Consider the following 19,638-nt stretch of genomic DNA (forward strand, 5'->3'; position numbering starts at 1 on the left):
TTAAAATATATTCTTTTTGTTCAGGAGTACTCAAGATTACCATGGAAACAAATCAGAAAGCTTCCAGTTCTTTTCCAATAGCATAAATTGGCTTCTCAAAGGTGCAACTTGCATTTGTTTTAGATGGTGTGAAATAGCAGATGAATATTTTGAGATGGAATATAAAGTACATTCAAAATAAAATAAAACCATTACAGACAGATCAAGAGGAATAGTGTCTAAATATCCACTCTTGAAAAAATTAAACAGTCACCTGAATTTCTTAAAAATGAATTTCAAGGCATAAACATCAGAATTCCTCTCTAAAACCAACGATATCCTAAAACATTTGAAAATGACACCTATTCATTTCAAATTACTGTTCTCAGGAAAGCTTTTCCACTACAAGCTCAACTTTTTTTTCTTATTTTCCAAGAAAAATGTATATGTTTCAAACAAATATGATGGATTTTAAAAAATAATAACTAAGAACTTATCAGTTCTCTTACAAAGCAGCTTTTCTTTAGATCCACTAAATTAGAAACTTTTTGAGAGCAGAAAGTCTTTGCCATCTCTGTATATCTTTCAGTGTATTAGGACCTGATCACTTCAATAAAGTTTAACTTTTCTTTTTTTGGTAGATCTTCTAAGAATATACTTAAATAAACTAATATTAACTGTAAAAAGCCCAAGACAACAATATAGCATACCAAGTTTCAATGACATTCGAAAAAGGAGGTGCCCTCCTTTATGTTTTTTAACAAAAAAATTGATAAAACTAGTGTTTTCTACAAATTCAGCTCCAGAAACACACAGAGATCTGGTTTATCAATTTGTATTTCTGGCAATGCAATTGTATACACAATTTCCCATTTCTTATCACTGGTAAAATATTGTTTCCCTACCTTTGTAATGTCATCTTTGTAAATATTTAAAAAGAAAGAAACATCTTCACAAACCCTAAGCACCTAGAATTTTGCATTTTTACAGACATTTCCCATTTGCCTTAATTTCTAGGATAGGAATAGTACATGACCCCACTTGTGTTTATACAAAAACCAATTTAGATGTTAATTCAAGTGTCTTTGTGAGAAATTGAGAGTTCACATAATAGATATTTACTACAGTTACATAAAATTAATTTTTAAAAAATGACATTTCCAATATTTAAAATAGAATCAAGATAGCTCTTAAAAAAAATACAAGGCTATGGAAGTACTATCAGTTTTAATAAAAGCTAAAAGTACCAGTCACAGATCTATTTGTTTATTACCTTTCACTGCCAGATGAACGGTTGGTGAGATGCACTGGCAAAAATTCTATGAGGTTGATGTGTCTCTTTTTTTCATTTGCCAATCAATTTTCTTAATATCAAGATAGACCAGAAATGTTTGACCACTTTTTTTTAAAGTATCTCATTTAAAAAAAAAAAATCAAGTTGACTACTGAAAATACACCCAATCCTTCAGATTAGCTTTAAGTGTATGTTCCAATACCTACTGTTAAATTTATGGGTTATTAAATAATTAAACTAAATTTGTTTGTTATTAAATAGCAACAGTGCTTCTGGGAAAAATGCAAGAACAAGAACCCTAAAATCTTCATTCAAGGTCCAAAAAGGAACTATTTCATACCATAATTCAGTGTGAGATAGTCTCTACATAACAAGGTGTTTTCCCCATATTTACCACATCATTGATTTGACGTAGTCAAATCTTTGAAGCATTATGAAATTGCAAAGTGTTATATAAAATTCAAGATCATATTATATTAATATATATAAACAACAACCCTTCAAATACTACTGCAAAACGATCGTAGATGTAACTTTGAGAATACTAAAATGTCATTTTTAATTGAAAATTTCAGTAGTGTTTTAGACTCTTTAGTTATTTATTACGCAAGTGCTTTACTATAAAAGCCAGTAGCTACTTAAGTTCTTTAAACAATTTCATTAAGAAATTATCTTAACACCTCAGGAAACATGTCACTTAGAACTGCTTATGTCTGTTCCTTTTTCCACTCTCCTAATCCTTTCCTTGCTATTATCTGTAGTTACATGGCAATGGTTTCTGTAGTTTCTCCCAGCTTCCAGTGTACACTATACCAGTAGAAATCTTCAGATTAGAATGGGAGAACCATGTTCTAGCAAGACTATTGAGCATCTTAAACCATTCCACCCTGTACCCCTGCAATGGCCACAAGGGACTATACAGAGATTATGGCCAGGCATGGTGGCTCACGCCTGTAATCCCAGCACTTTGGGACGCAGAGGTGGGCAGATCACCTAAGGTCAAGAGTTCAAGTCCAGTATGGCCAACATGGTGAAACCCCGTCTCTACTTAATAGAAAAATTAGCCAGGTGTGGTGGTATGTGCCTGTAATCCCAGCTACTCGGAAGGCTGAGGGAGGAGAATTGCTTGAATTCAGGGGGCAGAATGAGCCAAGATGGCGCCACTGCACTCCAGCCTGGGCAACAGAACAAGACTCCATCTCCAAATTTAAAAAAAAGAAAGAGAGAGGGAGATTATGAGTAAACTGTAGCTCTGCTGCTGATTCACTTCTAATTATAGCCAAGTCCTTAAAAATATGTATTAAAAGCGAATTAGTAGAAAAATACTCTGAAATGTAACACAATTACTATGCTCAGGGAGATCAATTAAAAACACTTCTCGTAACTGTTTCTAAATCTGTGCTCCGAATCCCTTTAAGCAGAAGAATTCAGGAGACAAAACTATTAGTTTAACTGCTAAGGCTAACTTATTCCTAACAGAAAAATGGGTCATCAGCTTGCCATGCATAATGGCTGCTCAGGGAATAAAGATTTATGACACAGAAATAAGGTCACTTTGAAATAAGCTTTTAAATTTAGATTTTGGCAAGACTTCCAAATTTAAGAAAAAGACATGGTAGGGAGTTCTTATGAGGCTTATAAAAGGAGATACTCAAATGGAATTGGGGTAAACTATTTTGGGGCAAACGTCTATAGTCAACAGATACTTGAAACATAACTCTGCACTTCCTTTTAGAGGAGGGATTCCTTCTGGGTCTGTGTATGAGATTCAGGGATTGGGGAAGCCTCTGAAATTTTAAGCCAAATGTCACAAGCATGCACATATGGGCATTTTGCCTGCTGAAAGCATTTAGAGATTTCATCAAATCTTAGAGGCCCCTTGATTAAGAAAATTTAATAAAAATACTATACTTGATAGAGCCTTTGTAATCATTCACTGCACAATGATATTCTGAATTCTCTTATGTCTTAGGGTATTTTACCGTGAATGGAGCAAAATTCAATAATTCAACTTAAGTTCTTATGATTCATATAATACTGGGGGATTGCTGCTTACTAAAAATATCCATGTATTTCTATAATTGCTATCGATGGTCCCAAGATGTCAGAAATCTTTAAAATTTTTATTATAGTATAACACATATACAGGAAAGAACAAATCAAAGGTGTACATTTTGTCAACATTTTTTACATCTAGGAATTTAAACTGTTAATGAGACGATGATATAGATAGCTTGAGATCAAGATACCATAAGAAGATCACAAAAAGGACTCACGAGCTAAGCTTATGGATACATTTATAGGTTTGCCCCTCCATTCTCTCTTAATGACACCTAAGCTACTTGTTATGGGATGTACATACACCATTCCAGTGATAAAAGGGTAAGGAATGAACTGGAGCAGATTCAGAGGATATTTCAGTATATAAAGGAGCTTAAAGTATATGCAGATCTTTGTCCACACTGAGCTGGGTTCAAGGATGAGAGCCGACTGAGTCAATAAAGTTCATAAATATCTACAAGACAGAATAGTTTGTCTTCATCAGACACATAGTCCATCCATCTTTATAACTACCACTACACTACATACAAGAACCTCAAATTATTATTATCCATCATTTGCTTAACAGTACAATTTTTAGTTTGTTTCCCCTCTTAAAAACATATTTTTCTTCAATTACTATAAAATATTTTATATCCTGCCCTTTATCTGCTCATTTCAAAACTGTATGTGAATGTGAAGATTCAAACCATATAAAACTTTTTAAATGATTCCATAAAGCGCTTCTACCTTTGCCCTGCACACTTCCACTGCATTACTATATCAAAGACCATGTCTCAATTAACCACTATCTGACCCTTGTTCACTTTCTTCCCTCCCCCCCCCGACAAAGTTTGCCCTTCCTGCCAAAGTTCAGCACTTCCTAGAAAAGTCTCACTGCCTGTTTGATATTGTACTTCACTTCAGTCACCAAAGGAAGAATTTGCAGGTGCTTGGCCCCATCTATAAGACCATGACCGAAATCTGACCTCCTGTTACAATACATGAACTCCTGCCCTACTGATAAGGCTGGCAGATATAAGTAGGATTTTTCAAATAATCCTTTGGGAATTTATAAGCAGCAAAGCCATAAAAGGGGGGTGAGTGGAAGGTCGGTTTCACTAAAAATAATAAATATTGCCATGTTTATTCAAAGAGTGCCTTGTTATCCTCCAGGCCAAAAGTTCAGATAAACACTATTGTAAATGACAAAATATTAGAACTTTTTGTTACTTATGTTATGATCCTTCCGTTGGACACCAATAGAACTGTTTTCCCTCATATAGGTCCCAGCCCTGATATTGTGTAACAGTGCCTGTGACTAGAATACTGAATTCATTTGCAGGTCAAAAGGAGAGTAGTTATCATTCAAAATCAAAAACAAACACTTACTGAATATTACATACTACTAATACTAAGTGCTAAGTACTGGGACTAAGAAAAGATGAATAAATATACCTGCCCTAAAAGAGCTTACAATCTATTGAGGAAAAACAACACATTTAGAATATGATGATATAATAAAGTTAAGCAGTAATATAAATATACATAAAAATAACTGTTGGAGGATACAAACATAAAATAAATAAGAACTAGTAAGATAAATGAGAATAGTAATTCAGGCAGAAGGGCTAGCATAAGGAAAGAAAGAATGAGAGGCATGGTACATTCAGAGAATTGGAAGTATTTTATTTAGTATCACTAAAGTAAGGTGGTATGCATCAGGAAATATGGATGATAAGACATGGAAGACTGTCTATATATATTATATTGTATTCTATACTTCTACATTTTACTCCAATTACAGAATTACAGAATTTTATGCAGATAGCATATATGTCAGATTTGTATGTTGAATAGATTATTATTACTATAGTGAGAACTGAGTTAAGGGTGTAAGATAATGGTAAGGAGATGAGATAAGGAGACTATTTTCAATAATTCTGATGAGAATCTGAAATAGAGCAGTAATTTTAGGACAGGGAAAGATGAGATGGAGTAAAACTTTATTTAGGAAATAACATTTGGATGGTATTCAGAAAAAAGCAAGAGTTTAGGTTTCTGGCTGGTGACTACATAGATGATACTATTATCTGACATCACTAGAAATGCAGATGGGCAGGAGGGGCAAGAGATAATGCCTTCATTTTAAAACATAGAGAGATACAGAGTTTATACTGCCTGTGAATATCCAAAACGTTCTGTTCAGTAAACAATATAAACAAGTCTAAAGCTCAGGGGAAAGCTGAGGACTGAAGATATAGGTTTGGGAGTCATTAGCATTCCAAATCATGAGGCTAGATTATATCATTCAAGAAAGGCAATAGACAGACAAAAGTGGGACAAGGGTAAAACCCTGGGAACAATGAAGGACACTAAAGAAGTAAAGCTCACAAAGACCAGAACAGGCAATAACTATCAGAAAGGCCAGTAGAAAAAAAGAAAAACATACTGTAAATGAAGACAGAGATTAAGAATTATAAGGTGAAAATGATCAACAAAGTCAGAGCCAAAAGGTCCAGAAAAATACAGATTCAAAATAGTGCTAAGAACAGAAGATTAATATACTGGGTTGATGAGAGAATGAAAAGGAAAGAAGTAGAGACAAGTATTGGAATGTAAAGGAATGTGAGAGATGCGGTTTATTTTCTCCTCGATCCCCATTTCTCTATTCCTAAATCCTTTTTCTTAAGGCCTAATATTAATATTAATTATATTAGAAAATAACAAAAAATTATATTACAAATATTTATATTAAATAATCCATTTTTTTAATCTTCGTAATTAATATTATGAGGAACTATCCTTTACTATGCAATAATGCCAATTTGTGACCTAAGAATGAGATAATGAAGAAAGAGAGGTAACAAATTACAGCCCCAAAAAGGCTATGAAGACTCAGCATTAGAAGTTATACATACTCTGGTCCTTCCTTTTCTAATGGAGATATCTGAGTATTGATTTAAAGTCCCTATAGACCTAGAAAATCAATGTCCAGAAAATAAACATATATTATCCAGAAAATAGAACTGAGTTTCTACCACTAACTTTACCTTTTCAAAACTAGGAAACACTATGAATGGGAGAAGAGACCTGTTTCTGCCATATAAACAATGCCTTAATAATTGCTATAGAAAATGTATTAATATAAAATACTTCAACAGGAGGGAATACTACTGTGTAGAATTTACTTTTAAGTGGGTAGTTTAAGGTTCTCCTGCTTTTCTAGAGTTTTATAATCTCTCAATAATAACCAGTATGCAGTCGTTTCTACATAGCTTAGGACTATATATGGTCATCGTACAATTGTGTGAATTTTTTAAAATTTGTATATTGATGAAAGAGACCAGAACCCTATCTACATGTCTATAGTTTATGCCAAACACTTTTTAAAATACCAATACTGTATCTAATCATCAGCATCAGAGATACATAATAATTACCAGATAACTGCCATATATTAATTGCCAACTATGCAAGTCTGTGATTGAGTTAGGCACTATTTATTCAATGTCACTGCAGGCTTCAATTCCAACATTGTCTCATCCCTTCTTAAAACAAGTTATCCATTTATAAGCCACTGTAAGGTAAGTATTATCTTATTTCATATATGAGAAAGGTAGCCTAACACCATACAACTAGTAAATGTGTGATCAAATTTAAATACTCATGAATCACTATTAGAGTTCACTTGAGCAAAATAGGTTATATTTTAGTATCATAAAATATTAATAGCTTATAAAAACTAGCATACGCACAATGATAAGATACAATGCAGTCATATTATAGTCATTCAACGAATACAGCTTCTCTCCTAGTATACTGTAATCATATTAAAGCATAAGGCCTTAACTTTTATATATTCTTGCTTTTCCAAATTCCTTCCATGCAGAAGAGAAATTCAGTAAGTGTTTTGTAAGCAAGGAAACAAATAATAAGATTTGAATTAACATATGTTCAAACAAATGTACTGGATTCTTTAGTTACTACTTATTTATTCATGCAACTATTTACTAATATTTACTGAGTATTTACTATATGCCAAATAATGTTGGTACTGGAAGATATAACATTAAACAAAAAAAAAACTAGCCATTTTACAGACCTTATGTTATTTGAGGGAAAAAAAATCATTAAATTTTGAATTATGAGGCTTACTCTTAACCTTAAAACTTGATGTGAGTAAATACGATTATTTTTCTACAGACAACTGGCTTAATTACAACTGTGAACTCCCTTATCCATATATGCTATTGAAGAGAGTAAACAAAATCATGGAGCACAGAAATAAGATGTTAAGGGAGAAAGGAATAACTGTGTGGCAAAGGAAAAATGTATATTATTGCATATATGAGTTCTACACAATTTTCAAGGGACAGATAACTCTTATATAAGTCATTTCATGAAACAGAAAAAAGGGGGAGATGTTCAACTAATTTTAATGAAGCCAAAACAACACTGACTTACAAACCATCTAAGGACAACACACGAAAAATGAAAATTTCAGAGCTGTATTACATATGGCCAAACCTACAAACACAAAAAATAAAAAATAAAGCAACAATTAAAAGGAGTTAAATTTTACAGGGTGTTATAAAAGTAGTAATACATGTTCATCAAATTGAGTTTACCTAATGAACACAAGGATGAGTTAAAATAAAAAAAACTATCAATGAAATTCACCATATTCATAAACTAAAGAATAAATATGTTAATAAGTATAGAAAACTACTTCAGTAAAATTCAACAAACATTTATGTTTTCTTAAAAGATTATCAAGAGTCTATGAATCACTAGTAAAAATTATCTACCAAAAACCTATTATAAGATTAGTCAATGAAAAAATTCATACATATTCTCTTTAAGTTTAGAAATCAGACAAGGAGTCTCACTATCACCTTACTGAACAACGAAGCAATGATGATTCCAGTCAACACAATAAGACAATAAAAAGAATAATGAGATACACAAATAGGAAAAAAAAAGTCAGTATCTGCAGACAATATGACTGACTACACAGAAAACTTATGAACCAAAAAGGCTATTAGAACCAATAAAAGAGTTGAGCAACATTTCTAGATGAAGATCAATTTATAAAAATCAATAGTGCTCCTCAATATCAGGAATAACTAATTAGAAAAAAAAGGTATAAAACTGCAATAAAAACTGTTAAGTATTTTGCTATTTATCTAACAAAGAGCTCCCAAAATTATTAACATGAAGTTGAGGGAAAGCTCAATTAAATAATTTAAAAGGTCTTACTCTTCCATAAATAGGAGGTCTTAGCATTCTTAAGTTGTCAATTCTTCCCAAAAATGTAACTACAAATTCAATCAATTCAAAACAAAATTCTAGAAGGACTTTTTGAATAATCTCAAACTTATTATAACATATATATGAAAAAATAAAGGTCTACAAGTAGCTAATGCAATTTTAAAGACAAGACATGAAAATACTTTACGCCATCTATTTTAATATATTATAAAATCTAATATAACAAAAAATGAGCTCAGAAACAAAACCATGTAAATATTGAAATTCAGTATATGCCAGAGTACTAGCAGACATCACTGAGTGATATGCAGATTATACAGTAGATGGAAATGATAAAACTGAACCCATCATATGGAAAAATATAAAGCCCTATATTATACAAGGGGTCTTCAAAAAGTTCAGGGAAATGCATATTTTGAACAAACTATGCATGGATTTCAAAATATTTTTGCACCAAAATAAGCTTCTACTAATTTGTTGTAATATGTCTGAATAGCATCTAGTTTGAGGTACTAAAAAGGATAAGACATCAGTTTGAAAAGAGCCTCTATTGGAGCAACTGCTAAAATTGAAGCAAACATAAATATCAAATTTATGGTAAAGCTTGGGTAGAAGAATGATGAAATCACCAAAGCTTTACAAAAAGTTTATGAGGACAATGCCCCAAAGAAATCAGCAGCTTACAAACGGATAACTTGTTTTAAGAAGGGATGAGACAATGTTGAAATGAAACCTGCAATGACAGACCAGTCACATCAATTTTTGAGAAAACAATCTTGTTTGTGCCCTAATTGAAGAGAACTGATAATTAACAGTATAAACAATAGCCAATACCATAGACTTCTCGCTTTAGATTACACAATTTTCCCTGAAAAATAAAGTCAAGCAAATTTTCCACTCAATGCAAAACCACTGCACTCAGATCAGCTGCAGAAAAGAGCAGAGCACTTTCAATGGAAATTTTAAACAAGTGGGGAATCAAGATTCTGAACCATTTATGATATGGTTTGGCTCTGTGTCCCCAACGAAATCTCATCTCAAACTATAATCCTTACGTGTCAAAGGAGGGAAGTGATTGGATTATGGGGGCAGTTTCCTCCATGCTATTTTCATGATAGTGAGTGCTCTCACACCATCTGAGTTTTTAAATGGCAGTTTTTCCTGTCCTCATATTCATTCTCTTACCTGCCTGCCACCTTGTGAAGAAGGTGCATGCTTCCCGTTCACCTTCCACCATAATTATAAGTTTCCTGAGGCCACCTAGCTATGCTTCCTGTTAAGCCTGCAGAACTGTGAGTCAAATAAACCTCTTTCCTTTATAATTACCCAGTCTCAGTCTCAGGTAGTGTTCTTCTTTTTCTTTCTTTTTTTTTTGAGACACAGTCTCACTTTGTCACTCAGGCTGGAGTACAGTAGCACTACAACCTCTACATCACAGGTTCAAGTGATTTTCCTGCCTCAGCCTCCCGAGTAGTTGGGATTACAGGCACCCATCACTACGCCCAGCTAATTCTTGTATCTTTAGTAGAGACAGAGTTTCACTATGTGGTCCAGGCTAGTCTTGAACTCCTGACTTCAAGCAATCCACCCATCTCAGCCTCCCAAAGTGCTGGGATTACAGGCATGAGCCACTGCACCCAGCCTCAGGTAGAATTATTTATAGCAGTGTGAAACAAACTAAAACAATTTCTTTGAAGAACTGTAGCAGAAGAGAAATGTGGCTTTCCCGGTATAGTCCTGAAGACAAGGCACAATCAAAGCAATGGCTACCAAGAGATGAAAGTAGTCCAGTCAAAGCAAAAGCAGACCAGTCAAGAGCAAAGGTTGAGGCAACAGATTTTTGAAATGCTGAAAGCATTTTACTTGTTGACTTTCTGGAGAGCCAAAGAACAATAACATCTGCTTATTATGAAACTTTTAGCCAAAACTTTAGCAGAAATATGCCTGGGAAAGCTTCACTATATAGTCCTCCTCCACTACAACAATGCTTCTGCTCATTCCCCTCATCAAATGAGGGAAATTTTGCAAGAGTTTCAATGGGAAATCATTAGACATCCACTTTACAGTCCTGATTTAGCTTCTTGTAACTTCTTTTTGTTTATTAATTTTAAAAAAAACCCTTTAAAGGGCCACTATTTTTCTTCAGTTAATAATGTACTAAAAACTACCTTGACATGGTTCAATTTCTAGGACCTCATTTAGTCCATAGATATGGACTAAATGGCTGGTGTAATTGCTTACAAAGGTGTCTTGAACTTGATGGAGCTTCTGTTGAAAAATAAAGTTTAAATGTTTTATTTTTATATTTTAATTTCCTTTTTCCATGAACTTTCTAAAGCACCCTTATACATAATGATGAACCAAAGATGGATTAAGATGAAAATGTAAATGGTAAGATATTAAAGGTAATGTAAAGGGAATATTCTAACATCAGGATAAAGAGTTTCAAAAAAAACCTCAAAAGTATAAACTTATATGGTTAAAATTGATGAATGTGATTACATGAAAACTAAATATTTCTGTTTCACTGAACATAACATAGACATAGTTTAGAGTCTGGTGACAAATTGTAAAAAAAAAAAAAAAAAGACATTTTTAACATTCTAAACTGTCAGTATCTACAATATATGAGAAATCTCTGAAATTTCTCTTTCAGAAGAGAGGGGAAACAAACAAAAAACCCAATATAAAAAATTGAACTAAGGTTAAAAATGAGCACTTTATGGAAGAAAAATCTAAAAAGAACCACTAGTCTATAAGGAACAGCACAATTTTTACTAATAACCAGAGAAATGGCAACTAGATCCATACCACAATAGCATTTGAGTAAATTAAAATTACATACATATACAAATGATTACATATTTTTCAAGGATATAGACACATCTAAGACCACATATTACATATATTAGTGTTAGTATTCTTGGAGATGTGAGACAACTGGGCTTATAAACAGTGAATGGATGGAAAAAATATAACAAAACAACATAAGATACAAGGGGGGGCCTTTATGAAGTGATATAGAGTGTCACAATCTAAGATGTATATTATTTCTTATCTATACCTGTGATTGAAAAAAATTGTCTGCTTGTTTTAGATGCCTTGATACAATTCAATCTACATTTGGCTTCACCTTTATATAACAAGAATGGCACATGTGCAGCCATAGAAAAGAATGAGATCATGTATTTTGCAGGACCATGGAAGGAGCTGGAGGCTGTTATCCTCAGCAAACTAATGCAGGAACAGAAAAATAAATACCTCATATTCTCACTTATAAGTGGAGGCTAAATGATGAGAACTTATAAACACAAAGAAGGAAACAGTAGACACTGGGGTCTACTTGAGGGAGGAGAGGGTAGGAGAAGGGTGAGGAGCAGAAGAGATAACTTTTGGGTACAGGCTTAATTCCTGGGTGATGAAATAATCTGTACAACAAACCCCCATGACATGAGTTTACCTATGTAACAAACCTTCACATGTACCCCCAAACCTAAAATAAAAGTTTTTTTTAATTGTAATATATTAGACAATATATTTCAATTTTGTTAAAAAGTCTGAAAACAGTAGATGTAAATACATAAAACCTAAATAATGATGGCTCTAGGTATGAAATTGTAGGCAATTATAATTCTACTTTCATGTTTTCTGTTTTATTTACTTTTTGTAACTTTAAAATTTCTAAATGTGTATATGCTACATTAGTAGTAAAATATTCAGGACTTCTTTATAAAACCAAAGAACAAAAAGAATGTCTTATGAGAAATTGCTGCTAGCGCATATTAAATTCAATTCTAATGCCTCTCCACTATTAGAATGATCCTAGTATGGACATCTATACTAGTTAGGTCTACTTATATTCAAATGTAAATACAAAAATCACATTATAACACATTATTTTTCATATTCGCTATTTTAACTGCCTATTTAAAAAATAAAAACTAAATGGTAGAGAGAGAGAGAGAAAGAGAGTGTAAAGGGAGGGGAGAGAGAAAAAGAAAGGAGAAGAAGATGAAGAACTGGAAGAGAGAAGAGGAAATTACCTGATTTTTTATCAAACTAATAAAACTACCACAAAATACTTCAGACCATGAAGTCCACAGGTCAGTATCCCAAAATGTCAGGAGTAATCACCAAGTGACACTTTGTTAAATACATGAACAAAAAGGCTGGGTACAGTGGCTCATGCCTGTAATTCCAGCACTTTGGGAGGCAGAGGTGGGTGGATCACCTGAGGTCAGGAGTTCAAGACCAGCCTGACCAACATGGAGAAACCCCCCAACTCTATTAAAAATACAAAATTAGCCAGACATGGTGGAGCATGCTTGTAATCCCAGCTACTTGGGAGGCTGAGGCAGGAGAATTGCTTGAACACTGGAGGCAGAGGTTGCAGTGAGCTGAGATTGTCCCCATTGCATTCCAGCCTGGGCAATAAGAGTGAAACTCTGTCTCAAAAAATGTATATATATACATACATATATGTATGTATGTGTGTGTATATATATATGTAAGCATATATATACTTATATATGTTTGTATATATGTATTAACAAAGAGAATTGATAAGAGACTGGTCAATAAGACATACTTGAACATATCAAAAACAACCTGATATAAGCATCATTGAAAGTTTCTGTAAAAAAAAAATCAATAATGGGCTGCTCTCACCAATTTGTCTCAGTTGATACCAGAGTTTAATTTTTTATTCACTTTCTATGTAACTATGTGTCTTCATGTGAGTGCACTACCAAAATGGAGAAAGGGATTATTTCTTAGAATATTATTAACATCTATAATATCCCCCACACAGAGAGGTTCCCTTTTTCATATGCTTGATATGACAAAAGGAATAATTGTCATTAGAAATAAAAAAGTAAACATTTTCACAAATACTATTTTATATGTAAAGACAGAATACTGTTATTTAAATAAGCATGTTATTAAATTAAAAACAGAAATCTGGATGTGTATGACTACTTCTAGTTATAATCTACTGATTTATTGATGACTGATAGAAATGTCACTAGCCATAGCATATCGCATAAAAACATAAAAGATTCAAGAACAAATGAATCGTTTTTTATAATGAACAACAAGAATTTTCTCATTTCTCACTCTTAATAATAAACCAAAAACCTACCAAAAATTGAAAAAGCAAAATTTTGAACTCAATGTACATCTTTATTAGGCAGAGCCGGATAGAGACTCACCAGGACAGAGTATATGTGTAGACATCGATAAACTGGAGAAAAATCCACCAAATCTTGGGCCCCGGGTACCTGCAAACATAAAATTATAACAAAAAAAAAATTCAAACAATGCTATTAAGAACAACTACATTAATTGTTACTACTCAAGTGTTTCGTTCTTTTTATAAAGGCCAGCTCTAGATTATAAGTGAGAAATACAAACAAACAAAAAAATAGGTTTCCAAAGACCTAGTTCTTATGTTTTACCCATAGGATTAATAAACTATGAAGATATACACCAACGCTGGGACAAAGCCCACAAAGATTGGTAGCAGAGAAGAGAAACAGGTGGCACCAATCCTGCATTTGCCTTTAGAGATACATCTTTGGCCATGGGACTCTAAAGGGAAAATAAGAACAATGTGAGAAAGCACCTTTCATGATGACTTTATTTCCTAAAAGACATGATAGTTTACATAAAAAACTAAGTTTTAGTAGTCAAAAAAAACTTCCCAAACAGTATGAATCATGGCCTGTCAGCCAACTTCTGAAGAGCACAATAATTCATCAATACCTGTCAGCATGCAATCAAATATAGAAATATGCTACAAAAAGAGGGGAAATTCTGTGAAAAAGAAGACAATAATGAAAAAGTCAAACCAAGAGGTAACCAACAGATTTTAATGTGAATAGTGTATGTTAATTAAATCTAAATATCAAAAGAGAAAGTAAAAGAAAAAAATCAGGTAAGAACTGGAGTCTAGTTTCAATGCTAAAATTGATTTGCTATGTGATCTGACAAGAGTAACTTACAATATACTTTGGCCCTGATTTCCTCAGTTGAAAAAGAAAACAATCAGCTCATTTATAGGGGTTTAACAAGAATAAAAGGAAATATTGAAAGTAAATGTTGAATAAAACAAGAAACAGAAAAAAGCATAAAGAAATAATCAAAATAAAGACCTACCTGAATTTTTACTGTAACACTGGTAACTAATTTATATATATATATTATAATTACAACTTTATATATATATTAAAAATATATATACATATATATAATCAGAATATAAGCAGCAGGCACATCTAAATTGAGCAGGGTTGATTCTTAATTACAAGGTCATTTTCCCTTATTTCATAAAGTAAACCTCATTTCTTCTTTTGGGACACAGCTGCTTTATCAAGATATTTTTCTAAATGAAATCTACTAATTCTAAAATTTAACAGCACTACACCTAGATTCTTTCCCTCTGAAACCATCACACCTTTATATTTATGGTTCAAGCTTATTAACCATATTAAGCAACTATTCTGTTCATCTGCTTCACATCCATAAGAGCAAAGATTAAATCTCTATATTTAAGTTCCTTGGTAGCACTATACACTCTGTAAGCACACTGATAGTTAAATGGTTAAGATCCTATACCATGTCCCAAGAATAACTTTACTTAAAAAAAATTAAAAACTTTTAGAAGCGTTAATGAGCATTGCAAATTACTGAAAAAAAAAATTATGGTCAGATGTGCAGCATGCCATTTAAAAAGAGTAGGATTAAAAAGCATACAAAAATTGTGCTTACAAATAGGCAGTAATTTTCATCTTAATTACACAAAGAATCCACAGGTGATCATTTCAGGCACTCTTATTTGAAATGACCACAACACTAAAACATCTTTACAGTCTCCTCTTTTGGACTGAAAAGTAGAGAGCTAAAGGAAATTTATTTCATCTTGACAGAAAACCAGAGCCTATTTTATCTTGCCAAAATATGAGGAAAATTTCTTTTATCTTGCCAAAAAGCCAGAGCCCACAGCTAAGCAAAACACAATCTCAAAAGAAGAAAAATTTTAAAACATCAAACATGATATTCACAATAGTATTTAAACTTCATAAAAACTACACATGCATATGAAAAAAGATAAGAAGAAAACATATTTAAAAATTTGATCTGTATAGGAAACGACGCTTTTTTTGTTTAGAATTCATTATTATAAAATTCTTCGTTATACATTTACAAAAAGTTTAAAGATTTTTTTCTTCCCTAATTTTGAGTAGCAAATTCAATTGTAGCTTTGTTTGTATGTTCTTTTTCATGTAGTTTATTTTGTTTAACTTCGTCTCAGAACCACAGTTTCACTCAAAAGGAAACTGCCTGTAGCCATTTTTCAGACACACCTTAGCCCTTTTACATGTCAGACCTATCCTTGTAAAATGAACATCCATGTTAAGGGAGAATGTCCCTAGAAATCTGTGATAAACAAGATAAAAGGGCCCCATAACGAAGACATTTGGTTACTAATGGGCTAACACTAGTTTATCTGGGCAGACTATTTTAAAAAGTGGATATATTTAAAAAGGAGACAAAGGCCTTTTTTTTTGTCATCTCCAACAAATATTTACAACCAAATCTATTCTCTCTGAAGCTGCTGTGACATCATTCTATAAGCTTCAAACTGGCTATAGTGCTCTGACTTGTAAGTATTGTCACAATCATTTCTTAACCATTGGAACCATCATCCAGTTAAGTCTTCCTACGCACAGGATTGCCTGCTTTGAAACCAGTATACAGAAACCTAGACAAAAAGAAAAGGGAGTAAAATGGGGCTTCTGTTCACAACCTTTCCCTCTACTCCCAAAATAGCTTAATATTTAGAAATCATTTTTCCTCTATGCTCCCCTCTGTGAGGAACACTAGGAATGAACACTGTGAGGAACCAAGAAGAGTGCTGTGAGGATAAAGGTATGTAAAGTATGCACTGACTCATGTTGCTTAGAGCGAGATGTGTTTTCTCTGCTGCCACTAATGACAAAGAATCACAACTACAGAAAGGCAAAAGGAGAAGAGCAACATACATTGGATGTGAAGGAATGCTACATGTTTGGAAGAATAAAATATGAACTTTCAAAAATCTAAATAAATAGGAGTGGGGAAGAGTATCAGAAGAAAATGCAGTTTTTCCTGACTCACAGAAATGGATCTGTTTTAAGCTCCACATCTTGTTCTCCATTTAAAATGCTAACTCTCTGTCAAAGCTATATTCATACTTCTTCCTTTTCTTTGACCCTCCCTCCCCTCAAGTTGCAAAGAATGATTCAAGCAGGTTTAAGTTTCAGCTGGGGCAGAGGAAGGGGTCCAAGGACACTTTCCTAAGCTAACAATAACTGTTTCTAATGGTTTCTGTCTCCTAACAAAAGCCATGACTCCTTTTTTATCAGCTTCATCTAATTTTTTCCTTTCCAAAGAAAATAACACAGCCCTTGCATTTTACACATGTCCAAATGTGACAAATCATTATTGACTGTGACTATAACTGATAAGAGATAACTTTGTGGTAGGACGTTGTCATTTCCTTTCATAAGGGCTTTCTTTCTGAGATACAGAAACATGATTAGAATAGTTAAACATTTCCTCTGCCTGGCAGTCAGGAACTCAAGACTTTAAGATACTGGAGTCTATATTTTTCTAGAGGTTCAAACAGATCTATGAAGATACAAATAGTAGCCACAAATAGTATATTCAAGATTTTCTTGCTTTTTTAACTAGTTGTTTTCCTTAAGAATTCACATGAAATAATTTCATCACCAAGGACAGCAGCTGTCTAATTCCCTACATATTTGGAAAGCATTAGGACCTTTTGCCAGTTCAAACCTCTTTTTTTTTTTTCAGAGGATCAAATAGTAGGTAAGATTTTAGATTCTATAACTAAGATATCTGTGCCTCAGATCATATTATAATATTATATAAACTAAGAGAACTAGGATACAGTTTCAATAACAGATAAATAATAAGTTAGTAAAAAAATTTGAGGATGCTTGAACTTCAATATCCAGAGGTAGGTATCATGGAAGCAACTATTACATTCTTCTATATTACACTTTCACATATCTACTAGAGATCATTGACAGATTAGCCTCATGAATTGGTATCTAATATATCATACTGGCATCCACATTTGGTATCAACTAGATACCAACATATGTGGCTAATCTGATTGTTTCAATATAATGATTCTTACATTTTTATAGTATCTATTAACAGCTTGAATCAAAGGGTTGTTAAATAGCATTATTCTATAAAGATACTGGCTAACACATGAGACCAATGTATAGATTACTAAAAAGAGTCTGAAGATACAGAATGTTCCAAAATAAATATAAATTTTAAAATGGGATTAATCAACAGCCCCCTGAAAAACAGACTTATGAGCACCCGCATATAATATTTACTACAGAAGATAAAAAGATTCAGCACAGACATGGGAATATTAGATGATCAGGATGAAAAGAAACATCAACAATTTGTAATTTTTGTTACAAAAATTTTTACAAAACACCAGGATATGACTTTAAGGATATGTTTTTCTTCTTCTCTAATACATCTTAGTTCAGGCAAAAAAAAAAGTCTCTAAAAATGGAAAAGTAAATGGCTAAGCTCCTCTCATAGCACATAAGAAAAATGCCTTTACATATTTAAAAAAGAAGATTTTGATTTTTAAAATACATGTCATTCAACTTTTATCAGACATATTCATTTAATATTTTTCTAACCCTTCCCCTAAAAGGATTAAGAGTTCATAACTATTTCTACTATTTTAAAAAACTCACTAGCAAAGGAAGGCAAGAAAGAAAAATCATCTCCAAGTAAAAATATAACTCTACCAGCTTTACTACTGTGTAAGCACACCCTTAGAAAAGGGGAATACACTATAAGAAAATATTGCTTGCCTCCCTCTACTCAAGAAGAGTAGCAATAATACTATGAGAGATTTACCTCTGCTCCTGATAAAGACAGCACACCAAAACAGAAATGAATTAGTACACTCTAGCCCCATTGTTCCCACAGCTGTATCAGAAGACACACAAATACACAGACACACACACTCTCTCATACACCCACATGGCATTTATTTTTCTCTTAAGAAGGCTTTCAAAGTAGATGGATCATCCAAAGAGTTTGACAGAGGTTTGCCAGGAATTTAGATATCTTTCTCATTAATTATTTGAGTACAAAATAGTTTCTCCATATTGGTAAACAAATGCAGGGACTTGGTCCCCATTTCTGAGCATTACTTAGATCTCAAGTCATTAAAATGTACCAGTAATTTTTCTGCAGAGATCAGACAACAAATGATTAGTGAAGGGACACTGACTTTGTATTCAGAGGATCAATTTTGACAGCCCATATTATGCCTATGGAAATATCTGGCAAACATTTTTCACCAGTGTGCATTTCAGAACTATGTTGCTTCCCAAAATTCAGAGAAAGGAGGGTAGAATTCATTTGGACATGAGCTTTTAAGCAGCTAAACACCACAGAAACACCAACAAACTGGAAGGCTTATAATTTTAAATGACTAGAATTAGCAAAAGTATAAAGAATTTGAAGACTTTGAGCATATAAGAATACTGTGGCCAGAGCCCTACCCTAAAAAAAAGTACAAAATTATGCCACAGAGCTTCTCACAAATTATTAGAATTCTTTCTGAGAAATTCCTAGGCAGTTTACCACTTTATTTACTCAAGTCTTTGCACTAAGCAAAACAAAACCAAGAAAAACCATTTCTCCTTACTGAGGCACTGCAAAAAACCTGTGATCAATGCCACAGGATAGTCCCTCAAGAATTCTCTGCTTAAAGCTGAACACTGGGGGCCAGGCATGGTGGTTCACACCTGTAATCCCCCAGCACTTTGGTAGGCTGAAGCAGGTAGATCACTTGAGCCAAGGAGTTCGAGACCAGCCTGTGCAACATGACAAAATCACATCTCTACAAAACAACTACAAAACTTAGCCAGGTGTGGTGGCATATGCCTGTACCCCCAGCTACTCAGGAGGCTGAGATGGGAGGATCACCTGAGCCTGAG

General features: G+C 33.2%; 1 protein-coding gene across 6 annotated transcripts in view; it reads right to left on the minus strand.

Moving 5' to 3' along the window:
* The window catches only part of EXOC6B (exocyst complex component 6B), a 694,189-nt gene that overhangs the window by 399,865 nt on the left and 274,686 nt on the right, over positions 1–19,638 (minus strand). For 5 of the 6 annotated variants that reach the window (XM_078349070.1, XM_035272275.3, XM_035272271.3 and 2 more), the window contains one exon: positions 13,798–13,866. The exons of the other annotated variant lie outside the window; for it this stretch is intronic. In XM_078349070.1, coding sequence (XP_078205196.1) covers positions 13,798–13,866 — 69 coding nt within the window. The remainder of the gene's footprint in view (positions 1–13,797; positions 13,867–19,638) is intronic. 6 annotated transcript variants of the gene reach the window in all.

Source organism: Callithrix jacchus, chromosome 14, assembly GCF_049354715.1.
Source record: "Callithrix jacchus isolate 240 chromosome 14, calJac240_pri, whole genome shotgun sequence".
Classification (NCBI taxonomy): Eukaryota; Metazoa; Chordata; class Mammalia; order Primates; family Cebidae; genus Callithrix; species Callithrix jacchus.